Source organism: Chrysoperla carnea, chromosome 1 (assembly GCF_905475395.1).
Source record: "Chrysoperla carnea chromosome 1, inChrCarn1.1, whole genome shotgun sequence".
NCBI classification, from domain to species: Eukaryota; Metazoa; Arthropoda; class Insecta; order Neuroptera; family Chrysopidae; genus Chrysoperla; species Chrysoperla carnea.
In genome coordinates this window covers 28,215,821-28,241,841 of record NC_058337.1, presented here as the reverse complement: position 1 = coordinate 28,241,841, position 26,021 = coordinate 28,215,821, and the positions used below count along the sequence as shown (strand labels likewise).

Genomic DNA, 26,021 nt, shown 5'->3' with positions numbered 1-26,021 from the left:
AGAATTGTTGACACGGATTATTCAGTTTAAAAATCAACGCTTATGCTAAAATTGACTAGAAAACCTGTAGCCTCCTTTTTTTATATCTAAGGCAATTTATTTTAGAATGTTAAAATTTTTCAAAAATAAGGTATTTTTGGTATGAGTTCTCACTTAACAAAATAACTAACAATTTAATTTATACATAGTTTAGAATATTAAAAGAAACTTTTAAGCGTTTTCACTTACGCAATTCGCTAATATCAGTTACGTGCAAAGTTTAACCAAAACTGAGAGATAATTTTTGATGGACTTGCAATTGCATGCAGTTGTAAGAAACCGTGTACTCAAAGAACAGTTGTCATGACTTCATGAGTGTTACAATTATCGAGACACTTTACTCATTAAACGTCGAGCTAAGGAAACGCAAGTCACCTCGTGGTCACCTTCGTTACTAAAACATGATGTTAATAATATATATATATATAATCCGAGATTTTCTTTTCTATTTTTCTGCCCTTTTGTCGTATGAGATCCGTCTCCTAAAATCTCTAGATTGTTAAACTAGATTGTGTTATGGTCAGACTAGATTGCGCTTAAAATATCAGTACATCTAGCGCAACCGCAAACTTTTTTTAGAATAACATCTGTAGTGATATTTAATATGTAATGGTGTGGGCATTATAACTATTTAGCAATATAAAATAAATTAAATTTTAATTTATAAGGGATTAATTCAAAATCAAGAGATTATTCTTCGAAAAGCGGAGATCAGAGGCACACCTCGAAAACCAGAGCCTTCAGTTCAAAACCGGGCAGTTATCAGGGAGGGTGAAATTATTTCGGGAGTGCTCCGTTTAGAAAAATAGGCTTCTTGATCACGCATCAAAAGAACTGTGCAATAATTGCAAGTACGTTAAGTGAAACATCGTCCTCGCTTCTGCACAGAGTGCAATCCTTTCTACCTCCCTTTCTACTCAACCCAAGAACTTAATTTTTTTATTTGAATATCTCATCGGGACATTCTTCGAGAGTTCTCACCGAGAGTGTAAAACCGATAAAAAAATGTATCGTACAAATAATAGATAATTGGCGTATGGGACGCCAAGTTTAAATAAATTTTTCATTGTCAAAAGGAAGGACGAAATTGTCATTGTTAAAAGGAGTATACTGGTTTTAAAAAGTAAAAAATAAAGCGGCAAGTTAGACCTCTAATCAACAAATACCAACCAGTTTAACTGAAAAATAACAATACTCTTTGTAAATGATAAAAGAATAATATAATTTGAATTTAAATTGAAGGAAACATATAGTGCTAATTGTATTCCTTGTTAATTCTTACAAGAATAAAACTTTATTTGCCATAAGTTAAAAATGTGTGAATTTAAATTGCTTTATTAAACAACATTGATGACATGAGATTAAAAAGACACTTTTTTTATTATCAATTTACTCCCACCACCAGTTTACTTACATGAACTTTTTGATCGTATTGGTGGTGCATTTTTACCTCGTATATTTTTCGGACATGAATTGTCACCCATCATATGATCTCGCCAATTTAATTCACCCTGTGGAATATTTTCATGGCATAATGGACATTTTGAGAATCCAGATAGTGCTTCTAAAAATTGGAATGAATTTTTCAAGTTAATTTCTTTTTTAATGCGAGTTTATATTTAAATTTACTTACCAACACATTTCATATCGGTTACATGGTGAATATAATCAATTAATGGAACAGCTTCTCGACATCGTCGACATTGTCGATACGTTTTACTATTTTCACATTCAACCAAACGATGTATAATTAATGTTGAAACCTCAACAACTTGATCACAATCTATACAACGTGTTAACATTGGGCAAGTTCGCCAATAATGCGAGTTTAATTGTTCATCAGTAAAATATTGGGTATTTCCTTTATTTGATTCTTGTTTTGAACAAAATATACATTGCCTAAAATCGAAAACAATTTACGATAATACAATCTATTATATTTAAAATCTTACGAGTCTTGTTAGAAGAAAGGTTGAGTATACAGTAACTTCTTAGCATTGCAACCTCTTTGTACGTTTTTCAAAAGTTTACAGAATTATGCTTAACTGAATCGTCTGACACACAAGATTGGGTATGGTAAAAAATATCTCTCTTAACATTAATGAGACTCTACTAACGAAGTTCGTGGCTAAATAAAGAAGTTTCGAGCGTTCCCCACCCTAACAATGATCTGCGCCAGAGATTTTATAAGATAATTTAACACCCTAACCAAAAATAAATTCTTGAGAAATTGCCAATGCTCCAATGGACATCAAGTAGGGATGAAATCATGAAAAGTCTCGAGATTAAAATCAATGAAACAAAGTTATCGAGACCAGAGAACTCGGGAAAATTAATTGCTTAGAATTCAGTTACAGTGAGTAGGCGTACAGTTAAAGTTGATGAAGCAGCACTCAACGCAACCTTATCCAATAAACAGAATGGAAAAGATTGTACCCACATAACCGGAGAATGACACTTGCTTACATCTTACATTCCAGATCAAAAATAGTGGATGTTTGTCAGAACTCAATGTATTTCTGAATAACAGCCCAAAACTCTGGTAATGGAGAGTATATATTTGCATTCGAATCAGTAAATACTTACTTATATCCTTCTCGTTGCGAGCTATCACTTGGAGATGAAACTCCTGATGTACTTGAGTTACTATGATGACGATCATCATTTGTACCATGTTTTCCCATTGAAATGGATGTTGTCATGTCCGCTTTTTCTTTATTAGTATCTCCATTTTGTCCATTGTTAATGCGATTATTTGTTTCTGTCATTTCACGTTGCTCATTCCCTTGTCTATCATGCTTCTGATTGTCACTGTATCGTCTTTGCATGTATTCATCATCAAATGAAGTTTGACGTGTTTCTTCACTGATTTCCATCGACTTGGGTCGTCCATTTGGTAATATATTTTGATTTGGTTGATCCGTTGCATTATTATCTATTTCAAATTGAACAACATTTGGAATATTTTGACAAACATCCGTTAATTTTGCACTGTACATCGATTTACTTTCAACAATTTTTGGTGGATTTGATTCGGATTGTGTACGTGGTAATGCAAACTCTTGATCTTCATGATTTAAGTATGAATTTGGTACATTACTAGAACTTTTGCTCTTTGTCACAGTGTTTGTGTAACCAGATGTTGTATTACTATTCGCCTCCTGTTTACTTTTTTCTAATAAGTCTTTTTTACGCTAAAACAACAATTCATTCATTATTGACTGTCAGAAGTAATATAAAAAATATGAAATGAAGATGAATTTCGCAAACAGAAAGAAGAATGGTATTTAAGTAGATCATAAGGATCTGTTGTACATAAATTCACTAGATAGTAGATTTTAATTAACATTACGGAAGGGATTCAGTAATATCCCTAAAACTATCCGTAGTAAATTATGTATAAAAGTAACCACATCCGTAAAAATAGGGGGCACAAGAGAAGATTTGTGTAGTAACTCGAGCGCGTCAGATTAGCATATGAGTGGTTCCTTGGACCTTCCTTTGTCCAATTATTAGCCCTAAATATGGGGGGATGAGCATAGGGCCATATCTTAATCTGACGCGCTCGAGTTAATTAGCCTATCGTTAATTAGCCTTAGCGTCCCCCGATATTTAGGGCTAATATTTGGTGGAGGTACAGAAGACGTCCAAGGATCCCCTCATATATTAATCTGATGCGCTCGAGTTTCTACACAAATCTCCTCTTGGGCTCTCCTATTATAAAAACGATGGCACAAAGTAAGTTCTTTCATTTCATGCATTTAGTGAAAATTTTTATTCACGGATTTGAATTAAGACTACCTGTCTTAAATTAAAGTAATACATGCAAAAAACGCAATTAGTTCGAATTGCATATCAATCTATCCAATTTTTTCTTTTAAATTAGAATAGTACCTATTTATGAAAATTTCCATACGAAAATTTCCACTGTGTAGTAATAGAAGCAAACAAAATCAGTCAAATATATTTTGCTTGTTGTTTTAATTGCCTAACTCAAATAAAAATTATAATTTGAATTATCTTTTGTAATTAAACTATCTAATCTGTAATTGATGATGTCTTTAATTCATTGAAGTTTATAATAAATAATCTGATTGCACAATTCAATTGAATAATCGGATGTTAATAGATTTAAATATTTATAGCTTACTTGTAAATCAACTTTGTCAAATTCGTGGAATAAATGTCGATATAATAAATTTCGACGAGTTATATCATCATCAGGTGGTAATTGTTTTCGAACTAGTCTTGGATTTACTTTATAGACTAACACAAGTACTCTTTCAGCTATTTTACGAACTGGCTCAGCTGGGTGATGTAAACCAGATGATCCAAATTCCGATAATACTCGACAAGTTAAGCCACTGAAATAGAAAAAGTTAGGAGCTATTAAAAAGATGTTTCTAAGATTCTCTGCATAAAAAAGCTATTCTCTGGGCAGATTATATATTATCAAGACAGCAAGTATTAGCTCTGATGGGCTGGACGTGTGAGGATCTTAATCAAAAGTTCTCAACTATATATCGCCTTGGTAACTGAAATAGGTCTAATGCCAGCAGACCAAACAAAAATTAAGAAACTTTTCTATTACAATAAGACAAATTGACAACTTATTTGACTTATTTTAAATTTAGTCACTATACTAACTAAACCTCGACACAAAGATGGAATATTTCAGTAATTATGACGATATGGTTATTTCCATGTCTTTTGAAAAGGTTCTTCTTAATCTATATTATTTTGTCATTCGTATCTTGTCGCAACTCTTTTTAACCCCGACACAAAAAGAGGAACTATTTCAGTAACTACGACGATATGGTTATTTCCATTTCCTTTGAAAAGGTTCTTCTTAATCTATACTCTTTTCTATCTACGTATCTTGTCGCAACCCTTTTTAAACCCCGTCACAAAAAAGGGAGTTATAAGTTTGACCGTTATGTGTGCCTGTGTGTCTGCCTGTGGAATCGTAGCTCTAAACAATTTTGATTTTACTTTCAAAAGATAATTTAATGGAGAGTGTTCTTATATATTAGGATAAGCCGCATTTGTCGGGAGTTTTTTTAAATTTTGTAAATTTCACTCGTTCATCGTAAAACCAAAAAAAAACCTAGAACTCACCTTTGTTTCTCTGTAGATATTCCATGATTCAAAATCAACTGTTCAACCATTTCCATTCTAGATTGTGCTAGCCGCGGATGTGTACTACTACTAACAGGACGGGTTAAATGTACAGGAATTAAATGCAACTCGCGAACATGTTGACAATCCACCATACTTAAAATTGTGTGTATAGCCATGTTATGAATTCGTGGTGTTGGATCACCACTTTTCGTTAACAACTCAGGCAATAAACGATCAATACTACGTGCTACTTCAGTTTGAGATACACGTCCAGGCACAAAGTCAGTAAAAAATAATCGTATCACTTCAGCGGCTAAACTGTATACGGAGAATACTTTGTCCCGCAACGCACGATGCAATAAAAAAATTGCCGCACGGGCGGTTTTATTTGCTGTATGTACAGGATTATTATCATATTGTCTCATTTCATCTTTTAAACGATTTAATCCTTCTTCTTTGTCTGAATATTGCTTTGAATAGAATTTTTCTACTAATTCATTACCAAATACTGAAATTGGTAAAGCGGCTTGTTTCTTTTCACGTTCGTTTAATTTGGAGGGAGTTTTTGTTTCTGGAGGGATTTCTAATTGACATTCTCGTAGAAATTCATTTGTATGAGAACTGTAAAACAAAATATTACTTATGAAAATTTAAAAAAAACGATAGGCTTAAGATAAGTACGCGCTTCGATGAGAAGTAGCGCCAGTATAACTATTTTAGTTAGGTATTTTATATCCGTAATTGGCGTTTTAACTTTTTGAAACATGGATATTGAATCCATGCATTTAAGACACGTTATAATAAAGAAAAATTTCAAATAAAAATCCATAGAGATGATACCGTAGAGCTGCAAAGTCGCGAACCAAACGGTTGATCGCAGAGAGACAGATAAAGTAGGCTTATTTAATTGCCTTCGCCTCTCTTATACAAGTACAATTTCTGCCTCTTTCTACCTCTCTCACTACGGTCAATAATTAACTTACTGTGTTTCCCATGTCTATACAGCTCTATGGTATCTGTGTCCAAAAATCATAGGTTCACGAAAATACAGAAAGTTTAAAAAAGGCTAGAAATTGAGTTAACATAGGTACTAGTGATGGAACGAATGTTGTATTTTTTATATTCGCAAATGCTAATATGAATGTTAACTTTCGAATGAAGCACTCGCAAATTGTTATGTATTAAGATTTATTATTAATCTTCATTAGCGTAAAAGAGTCCGTCGTATACTTTCATTAAAAACATACCGTATAAGTCCATTAAAAGTAAAATTCAGTTTTTGTTTATTTTTGGTTAATTTGCTTTAATTGCATTTGCCCAACAATCAAATTTAACTGTGATTAAAAGTGTTATGAAAAAAAGGACTAAAGTACATGTTAGTAAAGTTTGGGGTTATTTTGAAATTTATGACACAAAATGATTTTTTGTTAAAAACATTCGCATCGTTTTCGGCACATCACTAATAGGTACACGTATTAAACCCCGGTTTGGCATACTTTGAAGTAGAATAGTAACAAATTATTTTGTCTTACTGTCGAAGTGCAGGAACTGTACGTTCTTCGTACGCTTCATACGACGACTTACTAACAGCCCCAGCTGATTTATTTCTACGTCGAAATGAGCCATATCGACCACTACCATTTATATTATTATTGGTGGGACTATCTGAAAGATTAAATGAAATCGCTATTTTTTTTAAAAGATAAAATCAACGTTAAACGGATAATGGGGACTCACTTTTACCAGTACCTGGACTCTTTGGACGATTCTGGCCTGAAAATTGATGTAACGGTGAAGTAGTACCTTGGTATATGTTATTTGTAACATTTGGTGAATATGCACCTTCGCGATTTTGAACAGTTGGTGCAGGATTTGTGGTTAATGTTGGTGGTGACAACAATTCCATTTCAGTTGAGCCATATTGTGATTGTTGTGGAATATTTGTTATGGTCAATTCCGTTAAATCAGTACATACATCATTGGCTGTATTTGGCTATAATTTTTAGAAATATTTGTGAAAAAACGAGTGAAATTAACGATTTGTCTACTAAAAATTATTTGTGTTTGTGTGTTAAGAGTTTCTAAAATCTTTTTTGCACTATGATACTGTACTATGAGTGATGATAATTCCGCCATTGACGATTATTCATTGGGGTTTATCGTTTGTCGATTGTATTTTTACGGAAATTGTCCGATATCTATTCTCTCCGGGAAGTCTTTGCAGAATCTTTCGCACCATCGAACTCTGGCACGGATCAAGACTTTTCTCGTCTTACACTGCAGGATCACAGACCTTACCCCGTGAGGTCGGAGTCGTCTAAACTATAATAGACTGTCAAATAAACTTAATTAAACTGTCCACCCTAATCTTGAGCCTTTAGAAATATTTCTATAGAATATTGCTATAGCACGAGAGTATCGGACACTAACAACTGCAAGCTACTCCTGAAAAAGTAGCTTAAAAAATGCCAATGACTTAAGTCGCCAATATAAAAGATAGAAATGAGATGTTTGTAGTACCTCCAAAGTACAGTCAAAGTTGTTCCTTCGATGGGTCTCTTTAGGGAATAAAAAGAAATTCATAAATGACTGAAAAGCACAAAAAAGATTCACGCTAGTCTAGTTATCATCCAGGCGTTTCATTAAATACACAAGTAGTATATAATTTTTTCAAGTGAAAAAATTTCGCTGTCGTTTTTAATACAAATTCGAAAAAAATATCATAAATAGTACATAAAAAGTACTTACTACCTTTTCCAACTATTATTATACCCCCCCCCCCCTCACATGCACCGTTTCCGAGAAAAAAATTTGTCAATTTCAAAACTTCAATTGCTTATAATTAGAGAACGGATAAAGATATAAAGTTGAGTCTTGGCTCCAAAAACGACTTTTTTATTCAATGTTATCAGCGACAATCAATGATTTTCCCAAAATACCACAAATTGAGCTAATTTTGTGCAATGTTTTTGGATTTTTGCAAAGTGTGTACCTCAAAAAAGTTGGTCTCCAAATAGGGGGATTGACCTATTTGCTTCAAATAATGAATTAGAAAATTTGAGATATTTCACAAAGGCTGGGCCTTATAAGTTATTTTCAAGAACTTATAGACGAAGTTTCGACTGTGATGTGTAAAAAATAACCAAAAAACATACCCCATTTGCTTCTAACAGTTGTTGAACTTGAAGTTGTTGATAAGTTTGTTGACGAAACTCATCCCCTTGTGTCTTTTTACGACGTGCACGTTCATAGTCTTCCATATCGATAGCATGTCGTTTTTCCAAATCATATTTACCTAATTTTTCCCCAGCTTCACGTAATTTTTCAATAGCTACTTTTAATTTCCTTGCATATTCAAATCTTTCATCTGAAACACATTCAACAATGAAAATAAAAAATTAGATCTTGAGTTAAGGCAAAGTACTTTACATCATTGTGTTAAGCACTGCCTATAAAATCTATTTATTTTGTTAATTTACCTAGCACGGCTTTTTGTTTATTTGCGTCCATTTGCCGAATAAATCCAGCAACCTCATTATCCACATACATTTCAAATGCCAAATCATCGTATATAGATAAATATTGTGGATTACTAATGCGTTGATTTTCATTATTATTTGGGGTTTTATCTGGATCGTCATCTTCTAAATTTACCTGAATTCCTAGGATATTTATGGCAATTAAACTTATCTAAAAGGTAAACAAAAAATAAATTTTGCTTTATTAGATTTTATCAATTATTGTGAAATCTTATACTTTATATCGTAAAAGATAAAAAAATAACACAATTTCTGTATTACTATTGTTTATATTTATTTAATAATTCAACGGGTAAAAAAGAAACCCATAGCATACAGAAGAAAGTTTTGTCGAGTTGGTTTTTCTAATTTATACTTGTGTTAAGAATGTACGAGCGCATTTTGGATAAAAGGCTTGATTTTTTTTATATGACGTTGGACTAAGTCTAAATTAAATCTGAAAATTTAACGGGGGTTTGCCCGATTATTTAAATAAATAAATGTCTTCAAAAGTAGGTATATTTAAAATTGGTTTTAGGGGAAAACGATAGATGGATGATATGTTTTCTCCAAAACTAGCCTTAATAAATTATTAAAAATTAAAAAAAAAAAAATCCGCTGTGCTCGACTGATTAAGGAGGTATGAGCACGGTAGTGGGGACACTAAAAAAATATTTATATTTTAAATTTTGATGGTGCATAGCTGGACAATATAAAATGAAAAGTAATAATGAAATTTTTCGATATCTGGAGTAATTTTCAAAAAATTGAAAATTTTGTTTAATTATTTAGCTTTCGATATTTCGAAAACCAAGGCCGATATCGAAAAATTGTATTCTTATTTTTCGTACCTATATTCATGAAGTTATAACAAAATACATCATCAAACTTGAAAATAAGGTACAAATAATTTCAACCAAAAGTCTAAACTTGCCTTGGCGCTCGTACTACTTTAATAAACAAAACATGTACATGAAACTGCCTTCATAAGTATTGGAATCGAAAATTATAGTTTTTCACATAAGCATTAAAAAACTAAAAAGTAAATTAAGCATCACAAAACAAAAAATTTACTTTTATTAGTTTATGCAATACATCGTTACTTGCATGTAATATGTATTGCATAAACCTGTTGAAAAATGAAAGAAAAAAATGTAAAGTAAAATTAGAATTGCTAGTTTTACTACAAAATTTAATTAAGTACCTGATTATTTATGTTAAAAGCATTTTCATGATTTTTACTTAAACGAATTTTCAAATAAGTAGCAACTTTTGTAGGAACAGATACTGATTTTAATTCTCTTGATTTAAATCCAGTACTTTGATTATCAGCTAACGTAATATACCCTAAATAATCAAAAATTTGGCATTGAATTTCATTTGGTTCAATATCCGAATCGCTTATCCATAATTCAATTTTTTCAGCTAAAAAATAAATCGAAAATGAATTTGTTTTTTTAAATTTTATTTAAACTATCTTTTGTATTACGTATTAGATATTGATGAGCTAAAACTTGGATTCGATGTAAAGTTGCCGGTGTATTTAATTTAAATATAATCTCTTGTGGGTAAGAACAATTTTTTGCTGATTGCCATCCGCGAACTGTAGGACCATGTGTATTTAATTCATTTGCTTGATGTTTTTCATCTTCGCCTGAAAAATTAAAAGAAAAAAAAAGAAAATTATTATTTTAGTTTATTATTCAAGCGGAAAAACTTTCTAATTGAATTCAACTTACTTGAAGCATATACAACAGTAAAGCTGATTTTTGTTGGCATTTTTCAAAATTTTTTTTGTCACATTTTAATGTTGAAAAATTTAGAAAAAATTTCTTTTTAATATAAAAATTATTTATTTTATTTACTCGTACATATTTTCTATTATTGGCATGCGGTAACTTCTAGTACGATTCTTTGTGACTCCATGACAACCGTGATACGAATATTGATTTAACGGGGTTGTATTTACGCAACCATCCCATTTTCGTTTTAAGACATGTGTTATATATTATTACATTTTATTAATCAATAATTTTTTTTTGAAATTATGAATATTTTAAATAATTTATTTATTTATTTTTAATTAGCTTATATTTCGATAAGAAAAATTTAGATATTTTAATAAAATTATTTAAAAATTACTGATTTTTAATTCAATTGATATAGGGTGTACTCATAATAATTATGAGAAATTTTAAATCGTATTCCTGAGATAATTTTATCCAAACAAATGAAAACAGCAACTCATAGAGTTAATTGTTTAATTAGTTGTATATATTGAGTTTTGTATCAATATTTGGACTTTTTTTGCCTATTATTATGAATTAAGATTGTTAATTTATATTATTAATATCATACAATAGTGTTTCGAAAATCGGAAACATCCATAATTCGAAACACTTTTCTCCCACCCGTACTTTAAACACTGTTTTCTACCAATCTCTCCAAAATAATATTGTTTGTTTGTGTACACATCTAATATGATTCATTGTTATGATTTTAAAAACACATTTTTAATGCTGCGTGTACAGTCTTGCTTAAATACATACATTCCAATGCTGTTTTTGCAATTTTTTATTTTAATTATAATGCATTTTTCCATACAATTCGAGTAACCGGAACGCGCTTGGTTTTTATTGAGTACCGATTATCGAGACTCTATTGTATTTACTTATATATCTTCATAAAAAAGTCCAAAGGAATCGAATTCATTTCTTATTCATTCCATATTTAAATCCGTTAATAATTCTGAAACCGAATGAACGGTTTTGAATTGAAATAATAATATTACTTCCCCGATTCAAAATTTTTACTGGGTTTCAAAGTGAACAGATAATTAATTTTTTGTCCAAAATTTTCAATAGAAATGAATCGAAAATTGAACTTTTTATTCATGCTTTTTATAAAGTAGATTATCTTTCTCCCGACTCCAAACGTGAGGTAATTGTTGATTTTTATCCACCCTAATAAATCATAAATTGAGTTTTTATCCACTCTATATAAATGAAATGTAGATGGATGGATGTAGACGGATAAGCATCTTCAGACAATTCAAGGAATTTTTAAAATTTAATATTAAGGACATTTTGCATAATGTCTTGGAATGCGGTTTTGCTGAGTTTTATTTATTATTATTTATTAAATAAAAATTACTATAATCTATGTACTAGAAGCAAATTTAGGAGACTATTCGTTGCGTGCAGAACTGAATTTAATCACAATCTATTTTCTATAAATATAGATAATTTAGATTATAATTTTCATTATATGCATTTTAACCAATATTTATTTGTTAATAGTAACTATCACGTGTGAAAAAAAAAATTAAAAAATGTTTCAAAAATCCTAAATATTACGAGTTCTGAAGTATATTAGTATTAGTGGTTAATTTGTTACCCCTGGCGCTAACTCTGTCCTGCACACAGCAAATGACTAAATTTTATATGTTTAAAAAGACTAATTTCATTACTAAAACCTATTTTTTCAAAACAAGTAGAAGAGCGTACCTATAATGTAACGGAATATAATGACTATAAAAAAAAAAACAAACATATTTTTAACTAAAAGTTATTATAATTTTATTTTAAAAAATAATTTTCAAAAATTTACAGCATGGTATCAATTAAAAAATATTTAAAATATACAAAAAAATATTGAAATCTTCCAGGAATGTTTCAATTTTTAAAAGCAGCAAAATTTTGAAAGAAAAATTATAACGTTTTACGTTGTTGCAAATAAGTATAACAAAGCTTTGGCAAATTGAAATATTTCTGATCCACCTAATTTTGATTCACCATATACACGATCCACAAAAGAGATTGGTACTTCTGCAATGCTAAAATTATGTTGGCGTGCACGAATACACATTTCCATTTGAAAAACATATCCTTTACTAACGCAACTCTGAATTAATGTTTCTAAAACATCTTTTTTATATAATCGAAATGATCCTGTTAAATCCGATACACCTGGTCGTAACAATGTTTGTGTTAAAAAATTAGCACCGCGTGATACTAATTTTCGTTTAAAATCCCATCCATATACACCACCATCTCCAATGTAACGTGAACCAGTTACAATATCATAATCGCCAGTCTTTTGTTTTTTTATAAATTCTGGTATAAATTTTGGCTAAAACATAATGAAAATTTTTATAATATTATCTTTAAATAAATACAGGTGAGATAATTTCCTTAACAAAATATTACAAGTTGTTCTTCAAAATAATATTCGCTTCGGCAGTTACAAAGGTAAAAGAAAACTTATGTAGGCAAATTGGGATCCAATCAAACCTTCCGGAACTATAGATTCTGATAAGCAGTGCTGTAAGAGGGTACCGTATACGACAATATACGGCGTATACCCTGTGTTTTAAATTTTAATGTAACAACTAATTGTTACCTATACTTATTGATTTTACACTTTTTTCAAGTTTTTAGCGTACACCCTCTGATTTTCACGCTCTATATATTGGATCCCTACTGGTGATTTTACGGTTAAAGCACTGATGATAAATCTTGATTAATAGATAAGAAAAAAAATATACAGCTATTTTTACAGAAAATTTATTGATGAAGAATTTTTCTAATCGCTAAAATTAATGTATATACATGTACAATAAATATAACTTCGGACATTTGTAAAAACATATCTGTTTAATTAACGCGTCAATTCTTTAATAATTCTTAAAGCGTAACAATATTTCAGAGCGACTTTTCTAAGCGTTGCCATCTCTTTATATTTATTAATTCAGTCTCCGATTTTCGAAAGCTTCCCTTCATCTCCGCGCGAAGTTATGAATGCTCCGGGTTTAAACGAACAATATGGAGAGAGGCACGTTAAACTTTTGTAATGAAAAACTCCAGACGTATTTTTTTGTATTGTTATAAATTTAATGGTTAAACAAAGATATTTACTTACATGATGACTTAAATCAGCATCCATAATCACAATAAAATTTCCCGTTGCATGTTTAATACCGTGAATGTAAGCGGTACCAAGACCTAATTTTTTTTCTCGAGGTCTAAGTAAAATCTTCTGCTCTCCATATAAACTTTGTAATTTTTTAGCAATTTCTAATGTACCATCCGGACTCCCATCGTCAATAATAATGATTTCATAATCAAAATTACTGTAAAAAATGTATTTTATTGTTTACTGTTACGCCACTGAATTACAAATGTAACCTACACATTTTGACATAAGTTGTGTTTTCTTAGACATACCTTTCATCCATATATTTTACAATTAACCAAATAATAATTGGTAAATTTTCTCGTTCATTGTAAGTTGGAAGTAAAATTGTATATTTATTATTTTTATTTTCTTTTAGTTTTTCTTTAGTCATTTTGACACGGCTTTTATAAATACTTCAAAATTATCAATGACGTATACACAATACAGTAGCGTCGTGTAGACTTAAAAAAATGTTATCCTCAAAAGTTGGAAAAACTACAAAAGTTATCGTATGTGGTATGAAAAGTGTTGGAAAAACTACAATATTAGAACAATTAATCTATGGAAATGTTGATGAGAAGACTGTAAGTTAATTAACTGTATTCATACACTTAATGAGTAAAATCGTATTCAATTATTACAAATAAGAACTCTAGTCATTTGAAAAAGAATTTCAAATCGGTTTCAATTTCTAGATTTAGTTTTGTATTATAAAATATAAATATGTATTTATATTATCAAATAATATTATCAACAATTTTAACTAGTCCATTGTTTATCTGGAGAGATATGAGGCACTCTCGGGGCTTTCGTAGAGCGACGATTTGAATACGCTATACTAAAAGCGAAAAAGAAATGTTCTAATTTTCGAGTTTTCGCTTTGTTGTCGAGCCAATTTGACAGCACTTATTTACCATTTACTATCGAAATCCTTAAAACTGGTATTTTAATTGTTCGTTTTATTTTGTTATTAGTTATTAGTTCTATGAAAATTTGTAAATTTAAACATTGCTTCGCAAAGTTCGCGATATAACATTTGTTTATGGTGAAGAATTATAAAAACTTGCCTATAAATTGGACAGCAAAATTAATTTAGATTTGAAATTTTATAACAAAGTTTTGTTGTTTTTTTGTAGGAAATTCATCCAACAATTGAAGATATTTACGTAGCAAATATCGAAACAGATCGTGGCACTAAAGAAAAAGTACGATTTTATGACACAGCGGGTTTAGAACATTCTCAAACAAGTACCGCCTATGGATCAACAAATCAACAATTACCGAGACAATATTTTGGATTTGCTGACGGTTATGTTTTAGTTTACGATACGGATAAAGCAGATTCGTTAGAAATATTAGTAGCATTGAAAAAAGATATTGAAAAGAATAAGGATAAAAAAGAAGTTACGATTATTGTTGTAGGTAATCAAAAATCAACGAAAAAATCGGAAAATGTTACGGTTGATATTGAAACTACGGTAAATAAAGCAAGTGCTTGGTGTGCAAGGGAAAAAATTCGACATTTCATTGTAAATAGTTATGTAAGAAATTCAATGTATGAAGCTTTTGTGCATTTAGCATCGAAATTAAATCCTCCACCAAGCAAATCAACCTTTCCTCAATTATCAATGGGACGAAAGACTGTTAAAGTTGAAAATTCATAATATTTATTACTATATTTATGGAAATGCATAATATATTGATTCAGCTAATTTTTAAAGCAACTTATCTGAATATAAAGTAAATAACTACAGTATTAATTTAGACTAGGGAAGTACTATGATCTTCAGCTTTTTACAATTTATTTATAAGACTACTGATCGCGTTTATAAGTAGTGTTCTTTAGATCAATTTTTTGAAAAAGTGCAATAATCTACGTATAACAGTCGTAGATGTGCCAATTAAGCTATTTATTTAAAATCAAAGATATTTTTTTAAATTATTTATATTATGATTATATTAGTTTTGTTTAAGTTTAATTAATTATTGATGCATAATTAAATCAAAATCTACATTGATTTTGAATTAATTTAAATAATTTTTCGTAAATCAACATTTGCAAATCAGGAAACAAAATACGGAGATAATTTCTGAGAGAATCACGTTTTAACTCTTCCTATTCTTAAATTGTTGTCGTACACAGTCGTATGTCGTTTATTGAGTGGACGCATGCGTAATGTAAGTTAGTTGAGTAATTAATTTGACGTTTTATACAACTATATAAATGTCTAAAATAGAGCGTCTCACGACATGATGAATTAGGCTTTAGGCTGCTTATGATACATACTATGACATGTATTTTACCATTATATATATGTTATATCATAGCCATTTCTTTGAAGTACGGATAGCTTAGACAGTAACGAATCTGCCAGGAAAAGAAACTGCGAATGGATGGCACAATTTAGAGAATACATATCTAGACGACCATTTATTCTGCACAGAATACTTCGATGCAGAAATGAACGAGAAATTAATGATATTCTTAAAGAACTGGAAAAGAGAGTCATCTGGGATATGGGATAAATATTGTGGGTCTCAGTCCAGGACACAAGTGGATGTCGTGGACTGAGTTGGTATCGGCAGCCTAAAGTCTAAACCAACCTGTCGCGAGACCGACGTGTCAAAAAATTAGTTGTACATATTACACATGCATTTACTATCCGACAAACAACATATGACTTCAATTGTAGAATAAACTTTCGAGGAAATTTATTTTATTCTGTATAAAATTTCGAGAGGAGGCGACCCCATTTTTAGTTAATTAAACATTTAATTCGTTATTTCTTATTAAATAATTATTTTAAAATAAAATATCTATTTGTGATCAAAATTTTAGATTTGACCAGTTATAAGTCGTATTTGAAAAAACCTGTTAGGTTGAAGAAACACTGATATCAGAGCTTAATTTCAAAGACAGTTAAAGCAAGCTACAATTTGAATCCCTCGACACGAATGCTAGCTTTTTTTAAAATGGCGTCTATATGCCGTAAGAGCTCTTATAATAGTGTGCCTATTTTTATTCAAGGTCTATTAAGTCGTTAATTAAAATGCAATTTTGAAAGCAATTAGTAAGCAGTTGTTTTCTTTTTCAAAACTTCGTAATAGTAAAGTTAAAATTTTGTAAAGTAAAAATCAAATTTGACTTACTCTTAATAATAAATAAATAAATTTCATATGTGAGTGACTGAGTCATCATATTCCCTCTTATTTTTACGCTGTGGAAATTGAAATAATTTTTATGTTTTTTTAATGGAAAACTCTAAAGAATCTTTTTTCTTTTTTGTAACTGTATGCCAAATTTTATTATATTTGGATTATATCTTTTGAATAAAAGGTTCGCAAAAGTTATAAAATTTCCCATCAAAAAATTTGTTACAGACTTGTATAATGTAATAAAACTATATGTAATAATTTATAGACGCCTAAATTTACTTCTTTAATGTGCTAGCACCATCATCGTTTTGAAATAGCTATTAATAATGGATCATGCTAGTTTTCTTTGTAATTCTTCAAAATGTTGTTAAATGATTCCCGCTGGATCATTCGTGTGATTATATAAGTTATATTCGAGTCTGTTTCTTGACCGGTGAGTGTACTGATAAATAATAATACAGCTAAAACTAATTTGTTCGCCCTCGACAACTCTAAAATCTTATGTTCAATCCTATTCCAATTTTTTTTGTATTATTTTATCAGAAAGCTTCAATCGGATTACAAAAAAATCGGAGATTTGCCTATATTCGAACAGGCCTTTTTAAAATGCTCAAATTGTATTCCTTTATATTTTGTGGAATAATTTATAATTTTAAGTGCATTTACAACGAATTTCTTAGCATTTATAAACGCTTTTATTATATTTCCACGTGTACCTCTGAAAAAAAAATGTAAACAAAAAGAACAAATAGTGTGTAAAAATAAAGATTTATTTTTTTCAAATACATGTGTGTACTTTTTTTAAGGCGTTATTTACACGAAAAAACAATTGTACCATTTTTTTAACAAACATTTGATTGGTCCACAAATACGATATATTGTATGTATAATTTATTTTTTATTTAAAACAGGACTAGAAAATAAATTAATACAAAAAAATAATAATGCATTTACTTAACAAATAATAGTAAATAATTAACAACAATGATTTATTTTTTAATACGATAATAATTATATTTTGTACGTAAAAATATCACCATCTTAAAGCTTTGCTTAACTTTGGTAAAGTGATTGATGTGCCAAATATTACGTCCCATAAACGATTACTAATACCAAAACCTAAAATAAAAAAATTAAATTAATAAAAAATTAATTTTTGACGCTATTCGATAAGGCGATAAGGTTTGTAACATTTTTTTCACAATTATTTGATGTAGAATTCTTTACTCTCAGAACAGTATTTCACAAAGTACGCTTGTTATAGTAAATTTCGATATTATTTGAAGCTAATTTTCTAGAAAGTGTATTGTGCCCATGGGCTTGCTGCTGATCCCGGCCCAGGATTGCGTAGGAATTATCCAACCGGGGGGGGGGGGGTGCAAATTTTTGTTTATCATGCTAGGTCATAGCTTTTTATTATGTCAAAATGTGATATTCATTCACTATTTTTCAATAAGTTAACTTCTGCGAAGTCAACTCTAGTTGTTCAGTTAGTTAGACGTAACCAATTCCGAACGCAGTATGCCTAGGGTAGCGGATTCGATTTCATATTCGATTCCTGCCGTCATGTCACAACAAAGAAATTAGTTTAAGTAATGGTTGTGATGGGCTGGTGTATGCTTGGTAGTAAGAGCTGATAAATGCAATTACAGCGGAAAAGGTAATAAAACACCCATATGGTTTCACAATGGGACCTATAACCATCACAACAGCCTATATAACCTGACCTCTGCGAGATGCAGAAAAAAAACTTTCAAAACTCTGTGCGCATCGCCCTCTACATCGAGATATATATTTACCGAGGCTAAACCGTTTTGCCAATTTTCAGATATTGTCGATTTAAGGTATTTTTTGCATATGCAAAATTGCCAGAACGCGAAGCTTTTGGCAGACATTTGGAAACACCACTTAATTGTAAATATCGGGTGCTTAGAGTGAAATTTTGAAGTACTGCACAGCATTGCGTTTTCACCAAAGTTCAGCTTTGTCGACTCAGTTGACATGAGAATCTTCGTGCAAAAGTGAAGAGTATGATTCAGAAAGTTGAGCGCAATAGCTTCATCAAAAATTTTGGAAGACTCGGCAACAAAGCTTTTGTCATTATTTGTCGTATTATGCGTGCTATTTTTTAATTACGGTTGCCCCAGAAAGAAGAGCTGAGTGATATAGGGAATGAAATTCTAAGAAGAATTTCCCCTCCCCTTTGCAGTTTTTGGATATGATGTACCGTTCACGAGAGATTCCGTTAATTATCGTTTTTGATTTTGAGAATTTCTGGATTAATATTAATCAATTTATTCGAATATAGTGTCGTGAGTGGCAAAGCGGACATTTGATATAAGGACAGGCGTATTATAAAAAAAGAAAAAGACGACAAATTGGGATCTAAAAATTGGACAAAGAAACTTTCTTTCTAGAATTTAATTGTCTCTAAATTACTCGCTCTAGTCTTCAAACTCGATAGTTTTAAACTCCCTGCAGACCCTGTATTTACCTTATATGATACTTACCACTATTGTGATGAACAAAATGATGCTGATTATGATACCTTTTCATATTGTATAAAAATGTATTTTCTTTAGGTGCTCCATAATGTAAGTAAAAATGAGTCATGTCGTAAAATAAATAACCTAATCGCAAAGCAAAATTTTCATTTAATTACTACTGTTTTAAATAAAAAATTAATTATTTAAAGATACTTCACCTATAACTGAACCAGCTCCAATAAAATATGTAAGATGTTCGGGCATTGTAAACGAATATATCTGATAAAAGGCAAGAAATAGAACAGCTGCGGGTACTGGCGGAAATACTAATCGACGATCATCAAATGGCATCTATAATAAATATTAATTAATATTAAAATAATATTACTTGAGTAAAGATCATAATTATTTAATTAGTTTATTTTTCACGGCGTGAATAACATTTTATGTGTAAAAATTCTTAAGTATTGACCATGATTTCCGTATGTATTTTTGGCTGAGGTATGTATTTCCTGATTGTAAAGAAATTATTCTATTTATATCTAAAATCTATACTAATATAAAATTTCAGAACTTCTATATGTTTGAACTGATTTAACTTGATAGTTTTATAATAAACTTAAACAAAATTTCTTATCAATTTAGTGTCCAAAAACTGTTTATCTTCTATATGTGGTAATTTTGGCACAATTCTATATATAAATTATGTGTATGTTTGAATGAATTTAATTTCTTACAATCAATTTAATGGATTTTGATAAAATTTCAGAATTATACAGTTATACAGTGTGCCCATTTTTTTTTATTGGTGCCCCATTTCGGTATGTAAACATTGAATAACTTTGACATTTTTTGAAACCCCAGTTCAATGCAATTTTAACCATGAAATCGGGATTGATTCTGTTTTCAGTAAAAAAAAGGAAGATAATGATACTGAGAGGTGCCATATGTCCAGCGCTAAAAATCAGAAAGTCCGGCTAAAAGAGAGTCTGGCAAACTTGACCATTACGCATGTCTTCGCAATTATTAAATAACAAGTTAAATAAATTGCCCTACACAATTATTTTCTAAACATTCTAACGCCTTCTCATAATTATATTTCCATGATAAAATAAAAAGATGTAGCCTTGAATAATTATTATTGAAAGTAAAAATCATCCTACTCTTTTTATATCTGTTTATTTCATTCTAATAAAATAACTTTTATGACTAAAATTCATTAAATAAACCATCTATAAAATTTATGAATTTATTTTTAAATAACTATGGGAAATATGAGTTACATTAAAATTATATTATTCTAACCTGGGAACCCTAGTAATAAGTGAAGTGTCAATAAATAACATTAATCTATATTTAGAAAGATGTGCCAGACAGACGCCATGTGATTATTTCGAAGGTGAAATTAGCATTTACTTGTCCTTTATATTACTTTAAATCAGAGGCGGAATACTAATATTATTATACATTTTCAATTGAACTTACAAAAAAGTACCGAAATTTGAATTAAACGTCTTTCAAAGACTATTTCAGAAATATGTTAAGTCGCTTTATTTTAACGCAAATAATTTAATAAGTGAGGGAAAGTTAACACTATCAGGATCGAAAAATTTTAGCTCAATACGTTGTTACACAAGTGTGTGTCATAAGTTACGCCAAATATCTGAAAAGGGATTTCATGATTTCAAAATAAGTCGAAAAGTCACTAGAAGTTTTCCGAATCACTACCCATATAAGAAATAGGACTGAACCATCCATAAAATACATCATGCAAAAATTTCGCCTTTTTGACCCCTCTCCATCCCTATAATAATAAAAAATTTGCAAAATACGAACAAGATAAAGTAAACTTGATAACAAACTACGAATGCCAAAGTATTGGAACTTCTCCGAAGCCCCTTTCCTCCATGTCACTCTAAGTCATGCGAATAATTATTCCTCCCTACCTCTGTTTGTGCGACGTATTTTATGAATGGCCCCACTTTGTTTGTAATCGTTTTTTAAATTTCTCGATTAAAATTGAGAAAATTTGAAAATTAAAATTAATATTTTCGTTCCAAATTAAGTAAGTTTCATTCCTAAAAAACATAATTTTAGATCTTTAAATCTCTGTAAATATTATATTTTGGAGAAAAATTGATCAGAGGGTAAATTGTAGTGAAATTTATTTTCTACATTTTGTTTATTACAAAAATGCTTATTTTTCTAATAGTTATTGATCGACCAATTCTCAAAATTAAAACGATATGTATTGTTTAACGAAGCTTTATATCATCAAAGGTATATCGGATCGACTTTCAAGTCTATTTTTATTACTTTTGGCTTGGTGAATTTATTCTCCAGAGATTGGTCGTGACTTATGATATTATACACTCGATATAATTAATTTAATTGTTTGTATCAAATGAAAGTTATATTCATAAATTTATGAAATATGAGTTGCATAAAAAGAACATTGATAATATTCAGAAAGCCGCCCTTTGTCTGTTTATCCGTTAACTCTTTCTAAACCCCACAACGGTTTTTGAAACGGTTTTCACCATCGTGTAGATGATTTTTTTGTTTTGTAGATAACCAATCAAAAAATTACTTGAACAAAAATTGTAGAATTGTACAGTTCTTCGGGTTGCTTTAATAGCCAATTTAGATTCTAAACGGTAAGAAATTGGACAACACTTTTAAATAAGAAAGTTGATCCTCATAAAATAGCTAACAAAATTTTTTCGAAAAACGTTAGTTTTTGGAAGAAATGCTACTTAAAAATATGTCATTATTGCATTTAAGCGAAAGAAAATACGCTTAAAGGTTATCGATAATTGTCATGGATACATGTGAATGTTCTCTATTGCCCTTGAGAACTTTTGGCGAAAGGCTATTTTTCCGTAGTTAGCGTGTTTTCTTTCGAGTAAATGCAATAATGACATATTTCAAGTCGCATTTCCTCCGAAAATTGGTTTAGCTAACAAAATTCGAAAAAATGGTTTAGTTAACAAATGTTAGATCTTTTATGAGGATTAACCTTTCAATTTAAGTGTTATTTTATCTCTTACCGTTTGGGATCTAAATTGGTTATTAAAGAAACCCGATGAACTAGGTCCAATCTGATGTCAGAACATGATTCCCCCCCCCCTCTCATCAAATTCTGCAACTTTTGTTTAAGTTATTTTTTGATTGGTTAACTAAAAAACGAGCCATTAGCCATTGTAGATTAAAATGACCCATCCTGTATGTGAAGTATCTATATCCTAATTAAAAGCGTGCCGTGAAGCCGCACCTAGTCGCTAGTTATGTATAATTAAATGCATTTTTAAATTGTAATATTTTAAATTAAAATATTAAAAATTATGTCCATATTATGTAATAATTTATGTCTCAACCAATCTTCAATACGGAACATTAATTTTGTAAATACAACTTTTATTTTTTTTTTTTAACAGCATGTCAACTCTCTATGGAGGGATAAAAATTTATATTAAACGATATAATATGTGTGGAATATCTATCTATACTTGAAAGTAAGTATTTATAATTTTTAAACACATATTATTATAGACAGGTTTCTAGGTAGTAAAATGGATCCAGACTCTGATCTGTACACCATTCACATCAACTTTAGAATCACTCCAAAAAACATTTATCGTCTACTTCGATAATTTTCATCCACGCAGTCTTGGATCTACGTTTTTTAACCAGGGCAAGAACTTGATAATGGCACCCCCTCTATCCATCGTTTGAGATAAATTATTATAAGAAAAACTTTCACAGCTTGCAGATGTCGTTGGTAATGTATGGTATATTCTTCAGACTAGGCTAGAAATACTTTTTGGAGAAATTCTACCATTAATTGGAGCAACGTCCAGATCAGAGTCCTGATTCCTTTTTCAGACTAGGGACTCGTCTATTATTATACATTAAAAAAAAAAAAATTTAGTAATTATTATACTTATATTTACATTTTACTACTTATCAAATTAATCCTTTCTAAAGTAAGATAAGATAAAAAAATATTATCTACATATTAAATTTTATGGAATTGAATGATTGATATATTATTATTTTATCTTACATAATTTTATGACTCTGATATAAAATTGTAATAGCATTACAACATGGAGTCCTGATCCAAAGAAAATTTGGCCTAGATAATTAGATTATGTGGCAGATAATAAATATATATAAGAAGTAATACCTATATATCAGAAATAGATGCATACTTCTGCATCACTCCAATTTGTATACCCTGTATAAGTACGGGGTGTTCCAAACCACCCGTCCAGGCTGATTATTCTGAATAGTTTTCAAAAAAAATTGAAACGAAAAAACACGTATCAAATATTTTTTGAAACTCTATCTAACCATACCAAAAACACCCTCCACCCTCAACCCCTGTTAGGGGTAGGGGGTGTAACTTGAAAAAATCAAATGGAAACCCCTATTTTTTTCTGCAGATTTGGATTCTTCAGAAGAAAAGACAAACATTTTGTCTAAGAAATTTTTCCCGATTTTCGGTAGATCGCGCTACAATCGACAAAAATCGTTCTTTTAGATTTGGCATTAGAATTGCAGTTCAAGTGAAGGCGAGAAAAGTTTTTTGAGTCGAGAATAGTTATTTTCAATTTTGTTTTTGTTTTTTTGAAGAAAAGACTATTCTGTTTTTGTTTTTCATATTTTATTATGATTTAGAAAAATTATTTTTGTAAAAATGTTTTTTTTTATTTTGGAAAGTCTGAAAAAAAATTAAATCTAAAATGATTCATATCTAATTCTTTCTAAGAGCTTTATTTAGCATCCTCCCAATTGTCTAGTGGTTTACCTCAATTACCGCAATTCGACATTTTTGCTTCTCTTTTATTTTCGTTGAATTTCTAACTTTTGTGTTGCTTTTGTTTTGTTTTTGTTTTGGTTCTGTGTGTTTGTGTTTTTTTTTTTATTTTTACTTTTTCGTTTTGATTTTTGTCATTGAACGGCGCAATTCTTATGCCAAATCTAAAAGAACGATTTTTGTCGATTGTAGCGCGATCTACCGAAAATCGGGAAAAATTTCTTAGACAAAATGTTTGTCTTTTCTTCTGAAGAATCCAAATCTGCAGAAAAAAATAGGGGTTTCCATTTGATTTTTTCAAGTTACACCCCCTACCCCTAACAGGGGTAGGGGGTGGAGGGTGTTTTTGGTATGGTTAGATAGAGTTTCAAAAAATATTTGATACGTGTTTTTTCGTTTCAATTTTTTTTAAAAACTATTCAGAATAATCAGCCTGGACGGGTGGTTTGGAACACCCAGTATATGTAATATAATATATCAAGGTATACTAAGTTTAGTCCCAAGTTTGTAACGCATAAAAATATTGATGATAAGAACAAAATTTTGGTATAGGTGTTCATTAAATCACCTAATTAGTCCATTTTCGGTTGTCTTTTTGCCCGTCTTTCTGTCCGTAAGCACGATAACTCAAAAACGAAAAGGTATATTGAGCTGAAATTTTTATTGCGTGCTCAAGACGTAAAAAGTTGAGTTCATAAATAAGCAGGTCAATTGGGTCTTGGGTCCGTAGGACTCATCTTGTAAACCGTTAGAGATAGAACAAAAGTTTAAATAGGTATAAAAATGTACCTTTTAAAAAAATAAATAATTTTTGTTTGAAACATTTTTTCGTAATCGTCACGGCTTACTCGTGAGGGCACAAATTATGACAAAACTTTGGTTTCCATTTTCTCCAAAATAATAAAAGATAGAGAGTTGACAATTTGCAGGTGTCTTCAACTAATGGCCTAGTGAAATATTTTCGAAAAGGAAAAAATTTCATGAAAAAACTATCAAAAATTTTCGAAATTTTCAAAAACTAAATAAATGAAAGGACGCCATAATTGTGACTAACAGGGTCAATTCTTTGTTTTCTATTGTTGATATATATTTATTATCTTCCAGATAATCTTGTATGTAGTGCGGAGCACTATGAATAGTTGATCTGATATTAATTACAATTCGATTTGATCCGATTTTATTAAAAGCTTAAAAGGAAGCCCACACGTCGCGTTTTGCGATTTTAATGTAGAATTGGACTAGCGTAATAGACCACTTATAATATAAGATGCCTAGAGTCTTTTGCAAAAAACCCAGACAATGCTTATTATGTTCCGCATAAGTATTTCAAATTAAGTATAATAGAATTGCTTTCATGTTTCAAAATACGGTGTTTCGATTCGGACCTTCTACTTTCCGCAAAAACAGAACTGTACAGGGAACTTAAAATTGACACTGGTTGTCAGATGATGCAGATCCACAGTAGGGTCTAGAATACATCTTTCTAATTGCAATATAAATAAAGACGTTTACCGGATTAAATTTTTATCTTAATAATCTTACAATTGTGATATACCTTCTCTCTCAAAGTGGGTGGAGTTGAAGCAGCATATTGTTTTTATGCTCTTGCTTTTATACTTTATAATTGTTTCAGTTACATTTCGCTCAGAAGGAGATTAATTTGGTACCTGCGCAAACTAATTCGATAGTAAAATTTTATAAAAAAACTTTGACTACTAATTGCTTTGAACGTGGATATAGTCTTTTACTGAGATTACATAAGTCAATATGATTTTTATATACCAGATTTCATAGAATAAACAACATCTCAACCAGTATAATCAATATTCAATGGAATTTTCTAGTATAGAAAATACCTTTCAGTTATATTTATTTAAATTTTTTGTATATTAATTAGATTTTAAAACATTTTGATATACATAA

General features: G+C 30.1%; 4 protein-coding genes across 4 annotated transcripts in view; 1 reads left to right on the top strand and 3 right to left on the bottom strand.

Annotated features, from left to right (window-relative positions):
- Nucleotides 1-1,234: 1,234 nt before the first annotated feature.
- LOC123297314 (centrosomal protein of 104 kDa) lies at nt 1,235-10,457 on the bottom strand. Its single transcript, XM_044878965.1, has 12 exons — nt 10,418-10,457; nt 10,168-10,332; nt 9,883-10,103; nt 8,640-8,850; nt 8,316-8,527; nt 6,898-7,153; nt 6,693-6,846; nt 5,158-5,781; nt 4,190-4,403; nt 2,626-3,233; nt 1,673-1,938; nt 1,235-1,603 (listed from the first exon to the last, which is right to left on the bottom strand). The coding sequence occupies exons 1-12, from the start codon at nt 10,455-10,457 to the stop codon at nt 1,446-1,448; spliced, it is 3,129 nt and encodes a 1,042-aa protein (XP_044734900.1). The 3' UTR covers nt 1,235-1,445.
- Nucleotides 10,458-12,322: 1,865 nt separating this feature from the next.
- Nucleotides 12,323-14,068, bottom strand: LOC123302500 (dolichol-phosphate mannosyltransferase subunit 1). The gene is made up of 3 exons (XM_044885453.1): nt 13,904-14,068; nt 13,599-13,809; nt 12,323-12,809 (listed from the first exon to the last, which is right to left on the bottom strand). The coding sequence occupies exons 1-3, from the start codon at nt 14,023-14,025 to the stop codon at nt 12,399-12,401; spliced, it is 744 nt and encodes a 247-aa protein (XP_044741388.1). The 5' UTR covers nt 14,026-14,068; the 3' UTR covers nt 12,323-12,398.
- LOC123302508 (NF-kappa-B inhibitor-interacting Ras-like protein) lies at nt 14,031-15,418 on the top strand. The gene is made up of 2 exons (XM_044885465.1): nt 14,031-14,218; nt 14,771-15,418. Exons 1-2 carry the CDS (start codon nt 14,105-14,107, stop codon nt 15,296-15,298), a joined length of 642 nt encoding a protein of 213 aa, XP_044741400.1. The 5' UTR covers nt 14,031-14,104; the 3' UTR covers nt 15,299-15,418.
- A 2,163-nt stretch (nt 15,419-17,581) lies between these two features.
- The window catches only part of LOC123305448 (dihydroceramide fatty acyl 2-hydroxylase FAH2), a 65,912-nt gene continuing 57,472 nt past the window's right edge, over nt 17,582-26,021 (bottom strand). Inside the window, exons 6-8 of the mRNA XM_044887162.1 lie at nt 19,495-19,627; nt 19,301-19,420; nt 17,582-17,909 (exon numbers count right to left, since the gene is read on the bottom strand). Coding sequence (XP_044743097.1) covers nt 17,824-17,909; nt 19,301-19,420; nt 19,495-19,627 — 339 coding nt within the window. The 3' untranslated portion in view covers nt 17,582-17,823. The remainder of the gene's footprint in view (nt 17,910-19,300; nt 19,421-19,494; nt 19,628-26,021) is intronic.